Source organism: Anser brachyrhynchus (assembly GCF_964034855.1).
Source record: "Anser brachyrhynchus genome assembly, chromosome: Z".
Lineage (NCBI taxonomy): Eukaryota > Metazoa > Chordata > Aves > Anseriformes > Anatidae > Anser > Anser brachyrhynchus.
Genome location: NC_137697.1, coordinates 19,392,388 through 19,415,720, shown reverse-complemented (window position 1 = coordinate 19,415,720; position 23,333 = coordinate 19,392,388). Strand labels below are relative to the sequence as shown.

Sequence of the window (23,333 nt, the reverse complement as noted above, 5' to 3'; positions counted from 1 at the left end):
TGCACCGACAGCTCGAGGTGGGAGCTACAACAACACACTATTACAGGCTTTTAAAATGTATGTCCTGTTTCCACCTCAATTAAACTTTTAACGAGAAAAGATGCGCTACATGAAATTGGAACATTATTGAAAAATAAAAATTTATTTTTTCCTCTTTATATACATATATTGCTTGCTCTCAAATGTACAATATGTAGCTGCAGTTTGTTTTAAATCAGCTTCATCTTCAAAAGTGTTTCATGGCAACCTTCCACACACAAATCAAACGACTAGGATAAGAACTTCCACACTGTACCATTTATGAGAATATAAATCAACTGACCTGTACTCTCACCACACTTCTCTCAGATGTTGTGGGAAAGCCTGAGCCACTTCTTAGGAGGATTACTGCCAAATAAGAGCTCTCGTTAAACTAATTTTAAATGGACAATGGTTATTGTTTTCTTGTCAGGGTACCCAGGAAACAGAGTGTGCATGTGTATGTGGTTGGGTAAAACATGAAACGCTGTTGTACGCCTGTTAAGATGCAGGTTTGCAATTGCCTGTTAAGTATTCGTGTAAGAGCTGAACCTCATTGCCAGAGCATGATCATCTAAGATGTTCCCAGCCACCTTAATGTGTTTTGGGTCCTGTTGCTAGCAGAAGTGGGAAATCAGCATTTGCTAAGAGAAAGTCATGACAACCATGAAGGCTTTCCTAATTAGGTTAAGCTAACTTGAACAAAACAAAAACAAAATAAAAAAAAGAAAAAAAGGAAAAAAAGGACAACCCTTTTCATCTATCAAGACTAGCTATTGCTCAGTTTGGTAAAATGCTGCCAGTGCCAGTACAACCACTTCAAGTAAGAGTGGCAAACATAAGTATTAACTGAAGCTTTTTGTTTGAAAACTGTTTTCAAAACCAGAAAATCACTTGTTCTGTTATGGAGCAAGTATAATTGCAGCACAGTTCCTCAACTGCACTCAGCCTTGTGGAGGAGGAGGGAAGGTGAGAAAACCACTGCAAAAAGCATGAATTATGAGAAACAGAGATCAAATCATGAGAATTTTGCTGGTTCTGAAGTGCGATTGTGAGAAATAACCGACTTAAGGTCGATCAAGATTTGACTACACAAACCGATATGAAAGCAATGAAACTTCTTGAAAACAGTTTTTCAAGTCAGTCCCGTGCTGCAGGTGTTGTTTTAGTACAGCACTAGTGGGAGAGAATGGAATGCGAAGTCGTTTAGAAAATAAAAAAAGAAACATTACGATCTCTACAAACAGTCTGATCACAGAAAACGCAGAGTTCTTGCTCAAGGACATTTCAGACTGCTGCACTGCTGTTACATCTAATCCAATAAGTTCTACAACACACTAGCCTCAAATTCTAACAACATCCTCCATTAAATTCTTTGCTTTGACTCTCAGTTACCTAAATACCTTGAACTGAAAAGCAACATAAAATAAGATGGCTACAATATGCAGAACACTGAAAGATATACTTGCTCTTGCTAACCACTGAATTGGTTGCTGAATTTCAAGAAAAATTTTTAAGGGTTTTCAGACTAGAAAAGGGGGGCAAAGGAAGACAGACAGATGTAAGGGTAAGCACCTCCAAACACATGTATTACCGCTGTTAGCAGGTTTTCCCTAAAGACAGATTTGTCTTTTCCACAGTATTAAGATTACAACATGCATTAATTCTTTCTTAAACATACCTCTTCTCTTTTCAATCACCAAATCTGTATTTATAGTTTGTTTCAATAGCTTGACAAGTCCCAGACTACTACAGATCAGCACTCTAAATCTGGACTGCCTCCTTGAGTAACATATAATGGTGTAATTAGCTACAATACACCTGTAACTGTATTATGGCATAGTTTGAACACCTTTTTTCTTTTTAAATCCAATAGCTCAAGCATGCCCCTGTTACTTAACCCAGAATGGAAGTCTCTTTTCCTTCTGCCAAGCTAAATATTCAGTCACTACAACTTCTCTTGAACAAAAGTCAAGGAAGAAAAAGCAACTGAACAGCTCCTTAGCTGTAAAGTGAGCCATATGTAGCAAACATTTCACCTGCCAGGTCACTCAGCTGCTCTTCCTGGTCTATTAATTTCCAATGTAAAATAGACTTTTGGCACAAATGAAAGCTATGGAATATTTAGTATTAGTTATCGCAAAAAATATACAAATATGAAGTCCATCCAAGTAGTTATTCTGTATGATAAAAATCAAGTAAATGACTGAAAAATTTATCTTAAAGAGGTAAAAGTTTAGCTGAGTTCGAGCATTCAGGATGTAACCTGGATGAATTTCTTTAAGCTTCAAACTACTGTGGTTGCAGTTACTCATACAAAAGGTATGAAAAAAAATAACATACAGAGGTTTTTTTAGATTCTTAGCCTTCCCAGGAAACGAAAGCATCTGCTTTTTCCCCCCCGTTTCTCACTGCTAAAGTGGATTTCTCCCTTAAAAAATAATTTGATATAAATTTAAAATGGTAACAACTATATGCTCTGATGCAGTAAAATTAAATTTAGAAATCAGTGTTAAAAGCAGAGACAAAACATAAAAACTGTATATTTATTACCTAACAAACTCTGCAAAAACTTGACTTTGTATTCAGCTTAGTTTTTACTCCCCATAATAAATACGTGAATATTTTTTATTCAGTCTTCCAACTACTTTTGGAAGAAAAAAGTTGATTTTGTTTATATTCCAATGTAAACTATCTCCATTTCCCCCTGCTAACAAATTTACAATCATGCTGTGCCATACTTAAGAGAAAGTATGGAATATATACATGCTCATCCACAAGTGGCAAGATTCCTGTTTAATAAACATGATGTACAGTATATGAAATTTCCATTATTCTCACATATACAGCAAATATTCTAGTCCTAATTTCCTTTATAAAAGCATCTTGATCTGATTTTAATAAAGATACAATGCTTAAAAAAAATCAAATATATAGTACATTTGTTTCTGTACAGGTATGTGCAAGATCTCCTGACAAAAATAATACAGATATGGAATCCTACAGCTTCACCATTTACCCTTTGAATAACCCAACTTTATGTCACATGATGTAAGTACCATCTTTGTAGTATTTCATGGATTCCAGTTGTTGAGTCATTGCAAGGACATCTTGAAATCCTGTACTGAGGCCGGACATGTGCTGAAAATAAGCTTCCTTCTCTACTTGGACAGTTAGGTTGTTTACCCCAGCATCTTTCAGAATTGCTGTAACCTGAATAAAACAGCATGGCTAACATTAGCATTAAATGCATATAAAGTGTTGTAACAATAACGTACGCTATTCTCAATATGAAATATTGCATATTAAAAATATATTATCACAAAAAATTTCAATTTCCTGGAGAAGTGAAGACCTCCTTCGTACGGTACAGCTTTATGATTTCTGCATAACGGTTAATTCTCAGTGTCTTGCATAAAGAAATAAACACCTTTTGAAGGTATTTGAGAAAGACAAAACCAAGGCTGACAATATCAGTAAGCAAGTAACAAGCACATGATTAGCATTCACATCCCCCTAGTTCCCACTTAGTGCCTGTTTTGAAACATGGAACTAACCTAACCTCCTCCTCCTTTTCTCACAGTAGATATAATTTCACAATCAATGTTTTTTCTCTCCTTTTTTTTTTTTGTTTAGAAGTTTTAGCAGGTGACCCTTTTAGGCCAACTGAATAATTCCAAGCTGGCAGGCCAAGCGTGAGAGACCAGCTCTGAAACGTTAACTAATAGCTTACAAAAATGATCAAAAACTGCAGCTTCAGACTTCACTCTACGACTGAAATAAGGATACAGAGTAAAAAATTAAGAGAATAGGGTCTAGAAACCTTGCACCTTACCTGCTGTACAATTCGTTGTTCCATCACATCTGATACCACTTGCACGTGTATTGTACCTGCCACAACACTTGCAGAGTGACACCAAAAATGAGGATCTCTGTAGGATATGACCCCATCTATTTTTTGAATCTGTAAACAAATTACATTAGCAACAATTACTTTTAAGAACACATTTTAAACTTGTGCATGTACATGCATATTGATAGCAAATATTTCAGCCGGAAACAAAGCTATATAGCAGAGCATCTTTCCACCTAAGTCACACACAGAAATAATGTAGCACTTAAAGGCCACCTTGCTACTGTCAAGAAGTTAGAAATCAAACTAAACGAAAACCCTGCAGAGTATAATGCTAAATTGGATGAGAAAAAAACTGTTCAGGTCACAATAACATCAACAGACAGACCAGCTTTGGCCTGGCCTTTTCATCAGATCTAGGGCATCCGTTACCACACTATCCAGGATAGGCAGCTATCATAGCTGTACATTGCACAGAAACACACTCCCATAATTCCTAATTTTTTGAAATTGATCTTTGCACTGGGTCTGGATGAGATGGAATTAATTTTCTTCATAGAGACCTGCACAATGCTACATTTTGGATTTGTGGCCAAGATTGTGTTGGTAACACACCGGTGTTTCCATGCTTGGTGAGCAGTGCTTGCACATTGTCCAGGCACATTCAGGCACAGCAGCGCTTGCACATTATCTTGTTTCCACCACTCTGCTCCTAGTCCAGCAAATTGTCTGGGGCTAGGCCAGAAACTGGGAGCAGACACAACAGCGACAGCCGGCCCGAGGGGAGTTCTATGTATTATAACATCGTGCTCAGCAATAAAAACTCAGATAGGGGAAGAACGAGGTTATCAGCTTCCAAGGTGGCCGCTGCTTAGACTGCCTGGGTATCAGCTTGCTTGTGGGAGGAGAGAGTGATCTCCTTCGCGTCCCTTGCTTTCCTCCCCACCACTACACTTTCCTGCATCTGTAAAACTTCCTTTATATCGATCCATGAGTTTTCTTGGTTTTGTTCTTCCTTTTCTCTCCCCTGTACCACTAAGGGTGGCGGTGGTTGTAGGGGAATGCAAGCAAGTGGCTGTGTGGCTACCTTGCTGCAGCCAACCCACAACAACTGTATCAGCTGATATTAATGCAATTTTTAAATGGTTTTCCTGCTATTTAATTACTTGCTCTTCAACTGTTTTCAAAAAGTACTTTTTTCCTCAGTCTCACAAAACTACCTTGTCTTCCCTACTCAGGAGGTAACATTCCAACCTGCACCTCACTATCCTTTCATGACACAAGCCTTTCCTAACCAGTTTCCACATGTTCTTTCATTTTTCACACAGACAAGAACACATCTCCCCCCTGCATTGACAAAGAACATTAGGATAGACTTCCCTTCCACCTCTAGCTGATGGCATCCTCAGAATTCCGTAAGTAGTTCTCTGACACCAAGGAGCCCTCCACACTGAAATCTACAGTGTGATTTTGGGCAGGTACTGAGCCAGCAGTAAAGACTAAGTACTGCTTCAAAGTAGATACCTTAGCGTGGCAGGCAGGAGGAGAATGCATTAGAGTGAGGATATTAATTAGCAAAAACAGCATTACTTTTCCCATCTTACCTACTCTGAACCAGCATGTCCTTCGTGGTATGGGACAACTAAGAAAATTGCTATCACAGGCTCAAGATAAAATCCTACAACCTGAATTGTACACATCAGCTCTCACCTTTTGGGAATTGCTGTTACTTTCTTAGTATTAAGCACCTTTCTTACACTGCTACCATATTTACCTGAAATCATATGCTACCCATAAAAGCAAAAAAACAGTACATGGTGCCAATGAATAAAACTAATTTCGATAAGTTTTTTTAGTTACAAAACATCTTTAATCAGTAGAACTCCTGGTCCTGTCACATCTCTGCCAAGCAGATTTAAAACAACTTGAGACATAAAGTTGTCTCGGACAACAGAAGCTGTCAGGCTGAACTGCTTGAGTTTACTGATTATTAAGGGCAGGCACAGCTTCACATGTTTGTACATGACAGCATTTTGAATTTTAGTTCTGACCTTTTCTAAAGCAGCATGCAGATCTTTCTCCTGTTCCGGAGGTATCCTCAACAAAAGCACTTGACAGGCGTCTTTCAATAGTGGGATAACACTGAGAAAAATCAATGTAGCAATAAAAAGAGAGCAGAGTGGATCAGCTATCAGCCATCCAAATTGTTGAATAAATATTGTGGATACGATAACACCAACACTGCCAAGAGTATCTGCTAACACATGCAGAAACACACCTGAAAACAAAATACACTGCGTGATTAAGTTGAACACTTGTGCTTAAAATGTACATATATGCTCATTAGTGGTAACACTGTGGGTTTTACTGTATTAGTATCCCTTAAGATTGCAGAAGGTAACTATCTGCCTAACCTACTACAAAATGAAAGAAAACATTTAGTTTTTCCTAACGTTTAATCACAAATCAATGTTAAAAAACACCACAATTTTCACTCTACAGTACAATAATCCAGGCAGACTTTTACAAATTAAAATGTAAATGCAGCTTTATATTGTTGGTGGGATTATTACTATACAGCATCATCATTTTACTCCCTCTAGAGGAATCAGTGCACACTGCTCCTCAACAGAAGAAAAAAGATCACCGTAAATGCACCGGCGTGCTAGTATTGTTACCATTTTTTTTATTGTAGGCTAACTCTGTTCAGATTTGATATGAATATTGTCTACCTACCAATAATAAGAATAATCCTTTATATTGCATTAATCGTGGGCATCATTTCCAGTGTACACTCAAATGGTATAGAAAAAATAATTTTTATACATTTGTAAAACTAGTGTTTATTAACTACAAGGATTTGGAAGAATGAGTATGGGCAGACTACAAAAACATCTGTCAATGGAGGAGTCAACTAAACTGTGACTGACATAAAATAACCAATGAAATATCAGTCTCTTAGCTAAAATTTTGGTGCTCTGACAAGTTTACACAAAAGCCCATTCCTTTATAGATTTTTGTAAGTGAAACAGTTGGTATAGAACTACCTTCTCACGAGAAAGGAAGAAGATTCTAAACAGCAGCTATTCTGCAATTTTAAATATACTGCTGTCACCAGATTTCAATTTTAGATTTAGAAAATTTCATCTTTACCACTTTATCTTCTCAAATACAAGTAGAAGCATATTGCTTCACACCCCAGATTCCTGGTCTGCATTTGCTCTTCCTGCTTCTTTATCCCTTCCCCCCAGTGATTTACAACCAGCTGTAACATGACACATTGAAGTATGGCAGTAACTTTATAGACAGAGACCTTCTACTTGCATTTTGAGATGGAACTCTGAAATAACTTTTTTTTTTTTCAGTAATGTTTATAATGACTAGTTATTAAGACTGTAGATTAATGCTTTTTATTGGTCCCTGGGTATTACCCACATCTGAGAGGGCTGTGTAAATAAACGATTCAAATTACGTTTCTTCAAGTCAAACTCACTTATGAAAAAACACTTTGAGAAAGGAATGTATACCACATTAAATGATTGCCAGATCACTTCTGGAGGAATATTTTAGGAATGGTATGCAGTACTGGGTTTGATTATGAAAATCTTAAAATTCTGCTGGAGAACACATACGACATTTATGGTTTAACAATCCGTACTTGCCTCTCATGTTGGTGTTCATGCCTCCTCCAGAAGATCCGTGGGAATGTCCATGGCTGTGCCCATGGTCACTGTGGGAATGGCCGTGCCCGTGGCTGTGGCCGTGGCCATGCCCGTGGTGAGAATGGCTGTGATCGTGTGAATGACAGCCTCCGCGAGAAGCCCCGTGGGAGTGCGCGTGGCTAAAGGCACAGATACCAACAAGGTTTACGATCAGCCCTCCAACAGAGACTGGCTGTGAGAGGGAGAGAAGTCTTTAACGTCACTACATCTTGCTAGGTGTTCAGGTTTCTTTTCTAGAACATGGTAATCAGAAACACTGCACACCTGAACTAAGAAAAACCTGGAAGCATTAACATCAACAGAAGGATTATTCCAGTGTGGGGTCCTCATCAGCAAAATGTCATATACAAGTTGGTTTCAAAGGATTTTTATTTTCCTCTAAAAAAAAAAAAATACAATTCCCCCTACTTTCCCCCAAAATCCCACACAACAACTACCACCAAAATGCAAAGCCTAACATCCAAAAATCACGACGAGGAAGGGATTGTTTTCATTTACTTCCAAGAAGAGAATGTGGCTTGGCTACAAGCTTTGCTCTGCTGGCGTTCTTTGGCAAAAAAAAAAAGTGTAAGAATATTTAGGACATGTACACTCATCTAAAATTGTAGTTAACTGAAGTAGTAGTTAATGCAATTACTGCATTACTGTTTGAGTTGTGCTTTTTATCTGTCTGCATATTTTTCTATACTTCTCTTGAAAAAAAATTACTGTAATTCCAGCTAATACAGGAGTTAAACAAGTCCTGCTTGGGGGCTATCAGATCTCTCCTTGGCTATGCAAATAGGACTCATGTACAGAAGGTAACACCCTCCCCACCTGCAAGCAGAAAAATTGGCAGTGGAAGTGGGACAAACATTGAAGATTAGAAAGACAAAAAAAAAAAATCAGGCCTTGACTCCAGCAATGCACGCCTCTAATTTTACCTACAAAAAATTCACAATTCTTATGTAGGTAAAATTCACACACACACTATGAAAACACATTGTTTTCTGTATGACACACACATGAATTCACGTGTGTGTCATACAGAAAATAAGTCGAACTATGAATTTGATAAACGTAGGCTTGGACTTGCAATATTCCATGATCTAGAAAATTTAGTTTCAAGAAAAATATACTATCATATTTTGGAAGAAAACAATGAAAGCCTGAAAACGTAAATAAGGAGACCTTGAAGAGGCTTTGGAAAGCAGTGAAACATAGATGCTGTTAGTTAACTTAGTTACTCAACAGCTTCATGATTCTTATTCCAACAGCAACACGTTACGAATTTATTCCAACAGCAACACATTATGAATTCTGATGATTTTTGAGATTTCTCAAAGATAAGCATATTTTTTTGTAATAACTGACACTGTTTTACATAAACAGCAGAACCAAATTTAGTCTTGTATAGATTATTTCCTTAGTACCTTTTGTCACAGAAAGACAACTATCTAATAGATTAGAGTTGTAACACCTCTGAAAAAAAATCAATTTAACTTTTACAATTAAATTATATTCACTCCTATATATCTCCATATTTTAGATTTAGATGTGTTCTGAATTATAAAATTGGAATTATGCATTAAAGGGTCAAGTCATAATTTAGATCTTGAGTATGCAACTTTAGTCCCTCTTTTTTTAAATGTTAAAGATGAACATAAATGGGCCATCAACTGCAAAACAACATTCAAATGTAATGACAAAACTTACAGTTAGCATATTTGTGTCTATGTCTGGCGGATCTACCAGTCTGGCCACCGATTCCATGAAGACAAAGAAAGCAATTACCATCAGGAAGAGGCCATTAATAAAACCGGAGAGAATTTCTACACGTCCATATCTGAAAGCCAACATAAGTAATTTTGAGAGCAAAGAATGAGTATCCTGAACAAATTTCAAAGTAATAACAAATGAAGTTGTAATATGTCTAATACAACTTTTAAGTTTTTTTTTCTCTCAGTGCCACAAAATCAAGCCTTAATTTCTTAGCCATTTATTTCTGACCAACAGGTGGCTAGTTCACAACTGTCCGTGTATCAATAGCACAATTTTAATAACACAAATATTTTTTAATATGTGCTACATACATAGGACTTCAAGCTGCTAAATGCCTATACACAATTTTTACTTATGTCAATGGAAGTGAAATGACAGAAAAAAAAAACCACAAACAGAGAAGCACACACAATTAAAAACATTCTGAACATACTGTTTTAGTAGGACATTTTGAAAATGATTAAGTAGGATAATTTTCATGTAGTCATTAAAGAAGTTAATATACATACCCGTAGGAAAATATGCGAGTTGCTTTCCACCTTGTCATCAGTGCCGCAAAAAGCCCCATCACTAGTGCAGAGCAATCAAAAAGCATGTGAAATCCATCAGATATAAGACCAAGGCTATTGGTCCATACTCCATAAAAAAGCTCCACAAAAGTGAAAGCCTAAAATGAAGAAAAGTTTGAATTTTTCCGTAATGATTAAATTGTAATTTAATGTCTTGGTAGCCAGCCAGAAGCTCTTTTCATAGGATGCCTGCTAGTTTTCAAAAGGTACCATTCTAAATATTTCCAGACCATTTTCTTTCTCCTCCAATCAAAGAAAAACAGGTGATATATTCCAAGTCTATGAAGGGATACTCTTGCACCAACCCTCCCTTAAAGCCTTACATACATGAGTAAATAAGGAAATCTACATTTTGATTTAGAATTTTAAACTAATACGATGCAGACAAAATTTTAAGCACTGTCTTAAAACAGTGTAACTACTTTGATCTGATCTATCGTGAGTGTAGAAAGCAATGCTGTTTATACACGTTTCCTATTAAGCATCTACAAAAATGAGTAATCAAGATGGGTGTGATTATTGCAGTTTCATGGTAGCTTCAAGTCAGCCACTTAGGGATTCATTTTTTAAGAGTCATTGTAAATCATTGAAAAATAAAAAAGTTCAATTGAACTAGAAAAAGAAGTTCCATCACTCTGTCTAAATATAAGGGAAGACTTTTTAACTGTGCAAGTGATGGAGCACTGGCAGTGGTTGGCCAGAGATGTTGTAGAGTCTCCCCTCTTGGATCTTTAAAAGCCACCTGGGATGTGGTCCTGTGCAACCTGCCCCGGGTGTCCCTGCTTGAGGAGGGAGGTTGGACCAGCTGGCCTCAAGAGGGCCCTGCCAGCCTCACCCATTTGGGATTCTGTGATCTGAATCCAAACCTCCTATGAACAGCTGTTTAATTATGTGTGTGTGTGTGTGTGTGTGTGTGTGTGTATATGTATACTTAAGGTATACAACCTGTCAACTTATAAATATCTAAAGGAAGGTATTTGTTCTTCATGTTAGGCTAGCTTGAGCACTCTCTGTAAAGAATCAAATATCAGCATCAGGGTGGCTGAAATAAATAGCCATTTACAAATGCCAATAATTGACTAAATTAACTGCTATCAATTCTGCTCCAGATTCCAAATTAGACAGAAGAATTCAAAAAAAACCATTTTATTAAAAAATGCAGCTGAAGCTATTCCCAATTACATCCTAGTATCCTGCTGTGTAAAAACTTTCTTCCCTGATTAGATGACTGCTTAAATCTTAGGCATTAGTTTTGAGAAGGGTACAACAAGGAACATTTTTAATACAAACATTTTCCTTGTATGATTTAGTATTCTTATTAACTGGTCTGCCTACAGACTTCCTTTCCCATCTTTTAAATTTCATAATGGAATTTCTTAAAGTTGTAATGGTTACTTCATATTTTTCCCCATTTTATTGGGTAACTGCCAAGGAATGAACAGAGGTCTCTGCAGATGAAAGATTCATGCCTACTTCATGACCTTTTCCTATTCATGATAAATAAGCTAGAAATCAAAACTGTTTGGTCCAAAATGACGTTACTCTATCCCACTCTTTACTATTTTGCCATTCACAGCCATGAAGGCCTTAATTAGTTTCAGCTTGTCTGCTGGTAACATTGTGATACCTCCATCTTGAACAGGACCCACTGTTCTTACTATTACACCTGTTTTTACTTACTGGTGCAACAGTTACACGCAGAACCACTGCTCCATTGTGACAAAGGATCAATGTAACCTGCCACTTACTACAAGATTAGCATAAAAATCTATTTTAAGATTCTATCTAATGAAAATACTGTATCTAGGGCCATTAAAAACAAAAAAAAACTAATCATGGGAAGTGTTTAAAATAACTCTTTTAATAACTCTTAAAATACTGTGCAACTGAGATAAAAAAAAAACACACAAGAAGACTTACCAGATTTAGACACAGAAAATAGAAGATCTGCCTAGAATCATACTCTTCAAGGATCTGTTTCAGTGACTCTTTAATAAACCGGGGTAATGACTGAGAGCTTTGCTGTATTGCATCACCCATGAAGTTATACAGAGGAGTGCCTTCAGGGGAATAGCCAATAAGGGTGCCCTTCTGCCCCTTCCTGGAGGGGGATGACAGGATATTGGCAGCTGCAAAGAAAGTGTTGAAGTTTTTGTTTTTATGAAATAGCTGTGAAGCTTAGAAACAATGCATTTTATCAGCAATCAAAGCTTACATGAAATTTTAAGGCAGCAAAGTGATTGCCAACTTCATCTTAAGGTTCACCATTACACTTCACTGGTATGTAGGATCAGACCATCACCTCCACAACAGAACAGGTATTGCATTTTTTGTTTGCACAGTAAAGGGACAACGTTGCAGGCTCTTTTTATTCAAAGGAATCCATAAAAAGCTCATTCAAAAGCATTTTGCACACAGCCATTTTCTTACTGGCTTCAAAATAACATGGATAATAGATATATTAAAAGAGAAATATAAGTACGTACATAAAATGAAGAAAACAGCACTCACTACCACTCCTCCAGAAAGAACGTGCTCTGTGCTTTCATGGTGTGGTGGTTTGTTCATAGCTCGAAGTTGGTCTGTTATTGGATGTGTCCAAAAGTTGCCAAAAAGCAGTGCACTAATGAAAATAAGAAAGGATCCATATCGAGCACACTTGGAAGCTTCCATCTTGACGGAGCATATGGACTCCACATAGAAATCCAAGATCACAACAAAAAAGATGACTGTTATGAAAGGCATGATGAGAGAAGACCAAGATTCTACTTTACTCTGCAATGAAAACACATTTCAAACAGGATTGTTCACCATTAGATATGTTTGCGCATGCAGTATTAAATCCAGTCCACTTTGTGTTTTCAGCAATCCATCAGTTCTTTTATACTTTCAATTGATCATATAAAACCAACATTCAAGCTATAGAAGACATAAAAGCATTTGTGTATTTTATTTCAAATACCTTCCTGTGCTTAAAAGCAATCCTATGTGCAATGCCATGTTTGCATTGTTCTATTATCCTTCTAATCTAAGCAGGAAGTCATAATGAACATGTCTTTTAAATTACAATATATACTCCTCATCAAAAAATAAAACAAAACATATATTTATAGTAATTAATCCTTGTGTAATGTTAGTAAAAGAATCCAGGATATATTTGGAGTTAGAAAGATAAGATAATGTTATCATGTACAAGAGAAAATTAAGGTATCACATGAAGATGCACATCAAAATATAGACGTACAACTTCAATCACAGCTTTCTAGAAAAATATAGATGGCAATTTTGTAGTTTTAAGTTTTTCCTTTAAAACACCTTTAAGTTGCACTTCACAAACAGAAGCATTACAAAAAATGATTTGTTTTTGCCAATGTGTACTTCATAGTACTTGATGTCTTACCTCTGTTGTCAGAGAGAGGACAATGACCCATGGGCACAACAGAAGGACAGAAACAAGATGAGACAAAGCTTGAAGGCGTTTAGCTCCACCCACATCTACGGAAAGCTTTCGGGAAGCCATGTGAAAACCAACCTTACAACACAATGCCAGTACCAGAAGCAGTACTCCTCCCTGGAAAGGGAGAGAGATCTCATTATCATTTCTTATGAGTCTAATACCTCACTCTAAACAAAGTCATATTTACATGAAAAAGGTTAACATGTTTTCCTTATCAACTGAAAACAAAGATGGGATATTTCCTCTGATTGTTATTATAGTTAAAGCAATAATACATAAATTATAAAGCAATCAATGTACATGATTATACCATCGCATTATCCACAACAGCCTACTTTTTTTTTTTTTAAACTTGCAGTTTAAAACTCTCAGTAACATTAACTGGCATACAACAGCCGCAAATTGGCAGTGAACAGCACAGAGGAGAAAGAGAAATCTTTCAAGTCAAAAAATCAAAAGAAAAAGAAAAAAAGTCAAAAGACTTGATTTCCCATCCTCCATTATAAAACAAAAGAAGTGTTGAAAGCATACATAAACTTCAAAGGGTCATATCACTTTGGCTTCTTTCTAAGATTTCCAAAACTTGGTCAAGATGCAAAAACTATAGCGCACGTTTAGTTCTAATTGGGAGTGGGAATGTTGAACTTTTTGGTTTTGATTCAGGCTCTGCTGAACTCTGAGCTGCTGCAATTTTTACCTACAAAGTCAAGTACCCATCACCCTACTAAAATACAAGAAGTAACTTACCTTGTGATCTGCAACACCCAGGAAAGCAATGACTGTATACAGAACGTGGGTAAGAGCACTGTCATGATGCCCCTCAGCTAAACAAAATTAAGGAATCATTTCATTAGACGATTTTTTTTTCTTACACCAAAGAACAGGCAGAGGTAGCAAAAGACCACAGAAACAGAAGTAAACAAAGTAAGTGTTACAAGTTTGGGAGATACTTAAAACTCATGAAAGATGAAAATATTTCCATAGAAAATAGTTAATAATAGTTTAAAACACAAGAACACATTCACTGCTAAATACTGCATATCAGTCAAGATACAGAGTTTACAATAATCTTGGCAACTAGACTTAGAAAAATACACTCAATAGCATTGAAATTCAATTTTTACTAAAAGCACTAAAATGGCAATGTGTCTAAAACATCATTTATAAAAATGTGTCTGTGATCTATAAAAAATGTGTCTAAAACATGATCTATATTTTTTCAGTTCATATATACCTAAAATTTAGAAAACTAAGAGAAATTAGACACTGATTAGAAAATTTAGAAAACTAAGAGAAATTGACAAGCACAATCCACCAAATATTGAACTACTGATAGCTTTTGGGAAAACTATTTACTAAAAGGCACTTTGACAATGAATTCAATGAACTGAGTTTTAAGTGAATAATCAATACTGTTTCTGAATATACCATTTGCATCTGTAATTCCACGTTTTCACCCTTCCTCAAGAAAGTTTACTTTCACCTTGCCATCATTCATATGACTGCGTTGTTACTTTACACCCTTAAATACAACGCCTTTTTCCAGTAGACTTCACTATGCTGAGAAGACCTGCTGGAAACTTACTTCAAAATTCACATACTTAGTGACTTTGGAAGCTTGTCAGTCAACTTCCATTTGAAGTTCAAACTCCATTGTTACTGGAGCTACTGCAGGCTACTTCACACCGTTCTTCGGAACAGCAGGTGAAGTGACACTACTAACACACTTCCAAGAGCACAAAAACCATTTTTTCTGGATATAACAGAAAGGCTGCCAGGCAGGCTGCCAATTGTTTACTGCACACACTGAGGCTAGAGCCATTATGTATAGAATTTCTAAAAAAGGAAAGCTGATCAAAGAAGCAATCCTCAATGGTCTGATATGTGCAAATGGGAAGGCAGCCTTTAACTACTACTGAACTTAAAACACAGCTACAGATTTTATCGACAAAGCAAGCAGCGCCATTCATTCATCTGCCAATACCAGCATTTAGATGTGAAATAAAATCTTCCGCTGTAATATTATTGTAAGCTAAGATTCCTATCAAGAAAAATACAAGTATATTTAATTTGGTGCGTTCAACTTAACATTCTATTCTCCCTGGTCCAGTAGCCATAAGCACTTGCTCTTAACACACAGCAAGAAAGGATACGATGTTCTGCTATTTTAGCCATGAGGTCATCATTATCAAAAAGTAGTAAGCAGATGACAGCAATGATGAAAAATGCAGCACCTCTTGTCTGGAAGAAAAATAGTTATAATATGATGTAAAAGATTAATGTTAAAAATTCTAGGAACATTCCCTCCCAACCCTCCAGTCAAAGTAGGCATACTTTAGTTCAGTAAAAAAAGCATGAAGAAAGAAACATTTCTGGAGAAAGCTGACTGTGACAACATAATTTCATATTTATTCCAGTTTCCAGATGTGTTATATAACTCAGGGTAAATCACCACTCTAACAAACAAGAACACTGAATCTTATGAACTTCAAATGTTTGCTTCTTTCTTTACAGTGTATTTCTGCCTGTCAGAATGCACAGCTACTTAAGCCTGATGACTTAATACTCTGTGTAGTATCAAGGAGCTATAAACAAGATCTAGTTGATAAACTGTAGAATTTTGTCCTAGGGGAGGTAAAGGCTACAGCCCTGTGTGAAGGCTCTAAGAAATCAGAGCTCTGCAAGTGCTTTCATGACGAAGAGACAAAAGTGATTATGAACTCCTGGCTGCCTGAGAAGTCTGCTTGTCTATCCTGACTTAAAAGACTGCAATTTTGGTATTCATCATCTTGGCAAAAACACTGTGACCTACAGCTAAAAGCCATTATTACAATTCATCCTCTGAAGTTAAACACAACTATCACAATACTGTTTCGGAAAATTGGATGACTTCCTTTTACCATAGTTCCCTTCATAAAGCTGAAACATTCAGAGGACAGGATTATCAATCCTTTGTTTCTGCCATCTTAGATGTGCAGCTTAACTGCTAGGTGTAATCTACTAAGATACGGATTCACAAAGAACCTCTTTCTCAAAGGGTCAACTCTAAGCTTACCATTTGAGTAAATGGCTGAAGAAAGGATTTATCTTTTTGATGAACAGTTTCATTATGGATGCCCGAAACAATCTCAGTTTGAGGGAGTGTGTGGGCGTGGTAGAGCATCATAAGATAATAGTGCTGTTCATGCTACTGTAAGAAAAACCTGAAAACATTTTTGGGACTCCAAAAGAATTTACAAGACAGATTTTGACACTCAAAGCCTGAGTCAAAATCCAGAGTTTTTCTTAGACAGCAAGTACTCTGGCCTCAAGCATACACCATCATCAGGTATTTTCCCTCAGCTGTCACTGTTTTTGAATGAAAGTGACCAAAGACCACTAAATGCTGGGATCAGCTCATTCCATTTAGGGCTGATTAGGCATGACTTGACAATATCTTTTGAAATTGTGTGTGATGGGACTCACACAAAAGACGTCTCATGTACAGATTCGATTAAGTGAAAGACAGGGCCAAGAATTCAGCAGATGCAGGCTTATACACAAATTAAAGCAGTTAGAACTTTTTGTTAGAAAAATAAAGTATTTGAAAAGCTACAGATACCAAATAGGTTAGGCAGGAATCTGAAGACTGTGCTGCTGCTGTCAGTGCCTGAGGGCCAAGACCACTGTGTACATGTCCGTCCTTTTGTTGGTTTGAACCCCAAAACCCTTTACAAAGAATGCTACAGTGCAAAAATCATTCTCAAGGTGCTCTTGCACACACAAACAGAAAAACTCAGATATCTGTCAAAGAACTCAAGCAGCCTCACCCACTGTTTTTCCCTGGATGTCCTATTTCTTATTTCAGGTAGTATAATTTCACCACTAATTAAGGTAAAAAAAAACACACAGCTACTATGAAAATTGGTCTAAAGCACTGTTTGTTCTGGGTAAAGTAATACTTGTATTTAAATACCTTTGCTGGTCCTCCACCTGAGCTTGTGAACAAGACACTAAGGAGTGACAGCACAACCACATCACTGTGTTCAAATAGCAGCAGTGTCCTATATAAAAAAAAAAGCGAAATAAACACTCAGGTCCCACATCCATTTAGAAGGAGTTTGCTTCAAGAGCTTGACAGCATACATTTCAGCTAAAATTCAGTGACAGAGAGGTTAGAGATTTATCCTGCTATTTGAACAGCAAGCTTAAGCAGCTCAAGAGGGTAACTGCAAATCTATTTGCCTCCACCTGCAAGAGGTCTAACCAGTGACATCCAGATAACAATAATATCCAGTGACAAAACAACTTCATAAGTCAAGTAACAGATCAAAAATATGCATTTATGCAATACTTTAAACTGTAACTTCCTTGTAGTAATGCAAGAAAGTACTAACTTGCTCAAGATGGAAAAGTTATTCCCATTACAATTCCCATTTTGTATTCTCAAAATAAAGTTTCTGGCTCCCTGAAAAAAAAAGGCCCTGTTCTGCCGTGTAACATCTCGTTCACTGAAGTGCTGATCATCTGCTAGGTAGCTTATGCAACCTCAGAACCTCTTAACTACTGAAAACACGAAATTCTGACTTGCACACATTCTCCTTCAGGTAGCGAAGGCTGACTAACAAGCTGCATCAACAGCTTTCTAGGGCAGAACACGAGAGTAACAATCACTGTCAAGTTTACCAACATTTTCAGCTGTTCCTTACACAATTACAGCCTACCAGGGACCATGCTACTGATTGTGTTTGGAAGGCAGAATGCTAGGAAGACCTAGTATTCAGAAAGGAACTACTGTATTTTCTTAAAGAAATCCTATTATTCATAGAATCATTCAGGCTGGAAAAGACCTCTAAGACCATCAAGCACAACTGTTAACCTACCACTGCCAAGTCTACCATTACACTCCGTCCCTAAGCACGACATTTACATGTCTTTTAAATACCCCAAGGGATGGTGACTCAACTACTTCCCTGAGCAGCCTTGATCCAAGGCTTCACAGTCCTTTCAGTAAAGAAACGGTTTTATTCTTAAGTATGCTTTCTGATGTGTAGAGAGTAAATCATCAACTTCATAAAATATATCATTTAAGGCTTTACTTTCCCTCTGTCTAAAGAAAGATACTTTTCTAATAAGCTACCCTTTGTTTTTTGTCATTCTCTTATTGCTAGTCATTCCTTAATGCTAACAGAAAGCACAAGTGATTTCATGCAGGGTATGTGCACTAACGCTACCCAATTCCAACACACCATACGACCACAGACTTAAAACAGTACCCTGCAATAAATGGGGAAATGAATTCTAGTCACCTGGCACAGTAATACAAGCTCCTGTCACTAGCTGTCAAGCCACAGATTTCAAACAGTTACATGCAGCAGAAATGGGGTTACAGAAACCACACTAAGGTAACAACGAAAACCACAGTCGGTACAGTTACCTTATTGTATCACTGACACCAAGGGTTTAACCATTGTCAAGAATTTCACCGGAATCTTGTCCAACAATGACTAAAGAAAATTAAAATTTCTACAGAAAATTACATGCAACTTTTCCCTGGTAAAACAGACTCACAGGAAAAAGCATGAAAGTTCATTTAAAAAAAAGAAATCAATGCTGGCACCACAGGCTGACAGATATAAAGTGAAAAACGAAGGCAAAGACAAGGAAAAGATCACAAAAATTAGTTTAAAAAGACAAAACTTTGTTTACAGTAAATATATATTTACCTGAGTGGTCCACAAAGAGTAAGGCCAAAAAACCACAAAAGTGAAATGATGCATCCCACAACAGCATGCTTAAAAATTTTGATCCACTACAAAAGAAAGGTATTTCATTATTGTTTTCTCCATGCTTTCAAAATAAACATGCCATAGACATTCTTTTCAGCTGTAGAAATACAGGGGAAAACATATGCTCTGCAAGTTCTGCAAAATTTAGAGTATTATTTTTTTATTATCTACTTTGCCAGGCAGCTTTGGTCTGTTTGAACATATTAGGGACAATTTTTGCATTTCTTTTCTACCACAGTACTAGATTCTATGATACAGCTCTCACAAGAACTCTTTAAAAAAAAAAAAAGAGCCTTCTAGATATATACTGAAAAAATTGAAGTCCGTTTAGAAAATAGCATTTTTGACAGGTTATCTATTGTACATATCTGATAAACATAGACAGCACTAGATAAACCATCTAAGATACAGAGACTAAAACCTTAATTTTACAAATTACGCATGTAATTTACAAATTTTACAAATTACGCATGTGTTAAACTCTTCTTCTTCTGGTATAAGTTTATAATTCAGTTATTCAATACATTATTAACTTTAAATGCTAGTTTAAAAAAAATCAGTTTGGAAATGCATTAAACGAAACAAACTCCCTATGGCTAACATCACATCTTCAAAATTCATTTTTTAAAATTTATTTTTATTTTTTACTTTTAAGCAAAAGTGAAACCATAAAAAGATTTTCTGAACACGAATCAAAGATGTAATTTATTTCTGTTCACTTTAAAATTCTATCATATACGGCTAATCATGAAAGCAGTTAACATTTGGAACATTTCTGAGGCTATCCTTCATATTCTCTCCAGTCAGTACATATTCTGGTAACTCCGCATGGATCAAGTTTTTGCATACACAATTATATGCAAACAAGATGAATATGGGACAGGTAGAAAAAATTATTTCTTACAAATGAATAGGTTGCAATCTGAGCCCTGCTCTTACTTCTCGGGATATTGGGAACTTCTCGGGATATTCCACACAATTCCGAAGAGCAGCTAGACTCAACCTCATTGCAACGCAGCCTGCAGAAAGCACTCTGGTGGGTTAGAGGGGCACAACTGGAGCACTTTGACACCCTGGCAGACTGGAAATTGCTGTTTGGGACTGTCAAAGTCTGCTGAGTAGACTAAGCTCTTTTCAACAATCCAGTCCTCAGATCAAATAAATGCCTGCATGGAGCCAAAGACCAATCTTTTCACCAAACTATCTACGGGAGCTGACAAAAGCTAAGTATGCTGATTGTGTTTTACAGGTGCAGTAGACAAAAAGTCAGTTACATACTTCTGGAAATTGTAACCACATCTGCCAAGTGGAGGAACCTTTGTTCCTCTTCCTGAGTGATTTCTGATACAAGCCACATTGTCAGGAGTATCTACAAAGATGTGAATTACTACTACATATGTCAAACTCACCTGACGCTTGGTTACAACCTTTCCAGAAGAAAATGGTTTTTGAAATAAAACCATAAAAAATGCAGACCTGTTAAAAAGAGAAAGTTTTCTCTATTAATGCATTAGCAGTTAGCTTTTTATTCAAACCAGCTCTCCTCATCTCATGCTTTGTTTACAAAAGAGCTTCCTCTATTTTTCACTAAAAGCCCACATTATTCAGTTGTATTTTTCAGACACTAGTAAGAAGTTGATGACAAGTTAACTTTGGTTCTGGTCAGTTTTACATATAAGATCTTTGGGGAACAGTCAATGTCCTGTCCTGAATAGGCCCTGAATCCAAATCAATGCCCTGAATTGGAAGGGACCCACAAGAATCAGAGTCCATCTCCTGGCTCCACAAAGGACACCCCAAAATCAGACCATGTGTTTGAGAGCATTGTCCAAATGCTACTTGAACTACAGCAGGTTTGGTGCTGTGCCCACTGCCCTGGGGAGCCTGTCCCAGTGCCCGACCACCCTCTGGGTGCAGAACCTTTCCCTAACACCCAGCCTGACCCTCCCCTGTCCCAGCCCCATGCCGTTCCCTCGGGTCCTGTCGCTGTCCCCAGAGAGCAGAGCTCAGCGCCTGCCCCTCTGCTCCCCTCGTGAGGGAGCTGCAGGCCGCCATGAGGCCTCCCCTCAGCCTGCTCTGCTCTGCGCTGAGCAAACCAAGGGACCTCAGCTGCCACTCATACACCTTGTCCTCTAGACCCTTCACCACCTTTGTAGCCCTCCTTTGGACGCTCTCTAACAGTTTTATGTCCTTCTTTTATTGCACTGCCCAGAACTGCACACAGTACTTGAGGTGCGGCTGCAGCAGTGCAGAGCAGAGCAGGACAACCACTTCCCTTGGCAGTCTAGCAATACCATGCTTGAACAAATCTACCCTTGCCTTACAAAAATCAAAATAATTGATCTCAGAAAGGTTTTTTAGGAGAATGTTGGTACAGCACTAATAATGTACCTTCTGTTAGCAAAATACATGCAACCAAAGGCCTCCTCACATACTGAATGCTGACTACAACGTTCTGTTAGAAATGACAGAAAACAAGACGTTTCTTCCTGAACTGTGATCAAGGATAAGTGATGGAGAAAAAAAGACCATGCTATTTGGGAACACACTACCAAAAAGCCAAGAAACGTCAACAAATTGAAATAAAAGGGAGAAAATGAAGTCCCAAACATTTCAGTGCTGCCAACCTTAGAAGCATTTCAACCTTAGAAAAATTTCAGTGCTGCCAACCTACGGAAATGCTCTTCCACATCGTATCATCTGAACATGAAGTAGGACCGTGCATGTAAGTTATCAAAGGCTGGTTCTGTATACTTGCTATCAATTTCCACACTTTAATTGTCAATCAGGGAAAAATATCAGTTGAAGCTTGTAAGAACTACAAGAATACAAGTTGAACAAGAAAACACTCATCTTTTACACCTTAGGAAAATTTGGACACACTTAGGTTTTCTATACCGAGTACTATCATAAACCATCAATTCTTAAGTAGCCCTCTACAGCTTCTGAAATTATTACGAGTGCAGATAAGAGAGCAAAACACTGGTGCGATCAGCACCTTTCCTTGATCCACCTCCATGTCCTTTCCTCCTTGATCGCTCCACAACAACACAGCGCCCAGTACAATCTCAAGAAGGACCCTGAACCCGCAGCCAAAGCGTGCTGTACTGACAGGCGCCACCTCCGGCACACTCACCCCAGCTTCACCACGAAGATGAACTGCACGAGGTGGACCACCTTCAGCAGGTCGTAGGACTCGAAGAGCCCCACGGCCTTCAGGAACTTCGCAAAGCACAGCAGCACGACGTACCGGGTCAGCCTGCGGGAGAGGGGAGAAAATCAGCACCGGGGGCTGCCATATCCCCTCCAACCCCCTCCACACACCCTCCAAGTCCACCCCCCCCAACCCCCTCCACACACCCCCCAACCTTTTCCACACACCCCCAATCCCCTCCACACCCCCTCCACACATACCCCAACCCCCTCCACACACCCCCCCAACCTCCTCCACACCCCCCAAGCCCCCCCCTCACACCCCCACCCGCCTCACGACCCCCACCCCCCACCCCTCAAACACCTCTCGAGTGAGGCCCTGTCCCCTCACCCTCCTCCCGTCCGCTCCCCGCCGCGGCCGTTACCGTGCGCTGGGCACATCCACGGGCCCCAGCACGCCGCCGGCGGCCAAGGCCTGCCCGCTGTACTTCTCCTCCATGGCGGGGCGCTGCGGCCCGGCCCGGGCCTCCCCCGCCGCGGGGGCGCCTCAGCCTGGGCGCCCGCTCCTCGACGCCGGCGCCGCCGCCACCGGGCTCTGCGCATGCGCCGCGCTCGGGGCGCAGGCGCCGCCGCCGCCACGTCCGCAGCCGCCGGAAGCGCTCAGTGCTGCGCCGCGGGGAAGGGGGGGACGGCGGCCGCGCGTCAGGGCGACCCTGCGGGAGGGGCGGGGTTTGGGCGGGAACGGGGGGCTGAGGGGGGCGCCATCTTGGGTGCGTGGGGGGGGAGTTCGGGTTGTCTGCGGGAGTGGTCATTAAACGTAAACGTAATAAACTGGAATGGTTCTTTGAGTGGTCATTTAACATAAACATAGTAAACTGGGAGGGTTATTTGTCTCCCCAGCTCGTTTCTTCGGGTATCGCCAGCTCGCTTCTACGGTCAGCCCCGGTGCTGGCAGCGTGCAGCAGCATACAGCAGTGCAGAAAGCTTCACCTTCTCTGTCCCCTGTGTCCCCCTGCACCCACTGGGACCCAC

At 38.7% G+C, this 23,333-nt stretch overlaps 1 protein-coding gene across 1 annotated transcript; it reads right to left on the bottom strand.

Annotated features, from left to right (window-relative positions):
• Positions 1–115: 115 nt before the first annotated feature.
• Positions 116–22,920, bottom strand: SLC30A5 (solute carrier family 30 member 5). The gene is made up of 16 exons (XM_080573106.1): positions 22,727–22,920; positions 22,285–22,407; positions 20,558–20,624; positions 19,086–19,171; positions 17,336–17,423; positions 15,534–15,621; positions 14,128–14,204; positions 13,324–13,494; positions 12,410–12,698; positions 11,844–12,052; positions 9,864–10,021; positions 9,289–9,418; positions 7,534–7,765; positions 5,923–6,149; positions 3,854–3,982; positions 116–3,231 (listed from the first exon to the last, which is right to left on the bottom strand). The coding sequence occupies exons 1-16, from the start codon at positions 22,798–22,800 to the stop codon at positions 3,061–3,063; spliced, it is 2,319 nt and encodes a 772-aa protein (XP_080429232.1). The 5' UTR covers positions 22,801–22,920; the 3' UTR covers positions 116–3,060.
• Positions 22,921–23,333: the final 413 nt, after the last annotated feature.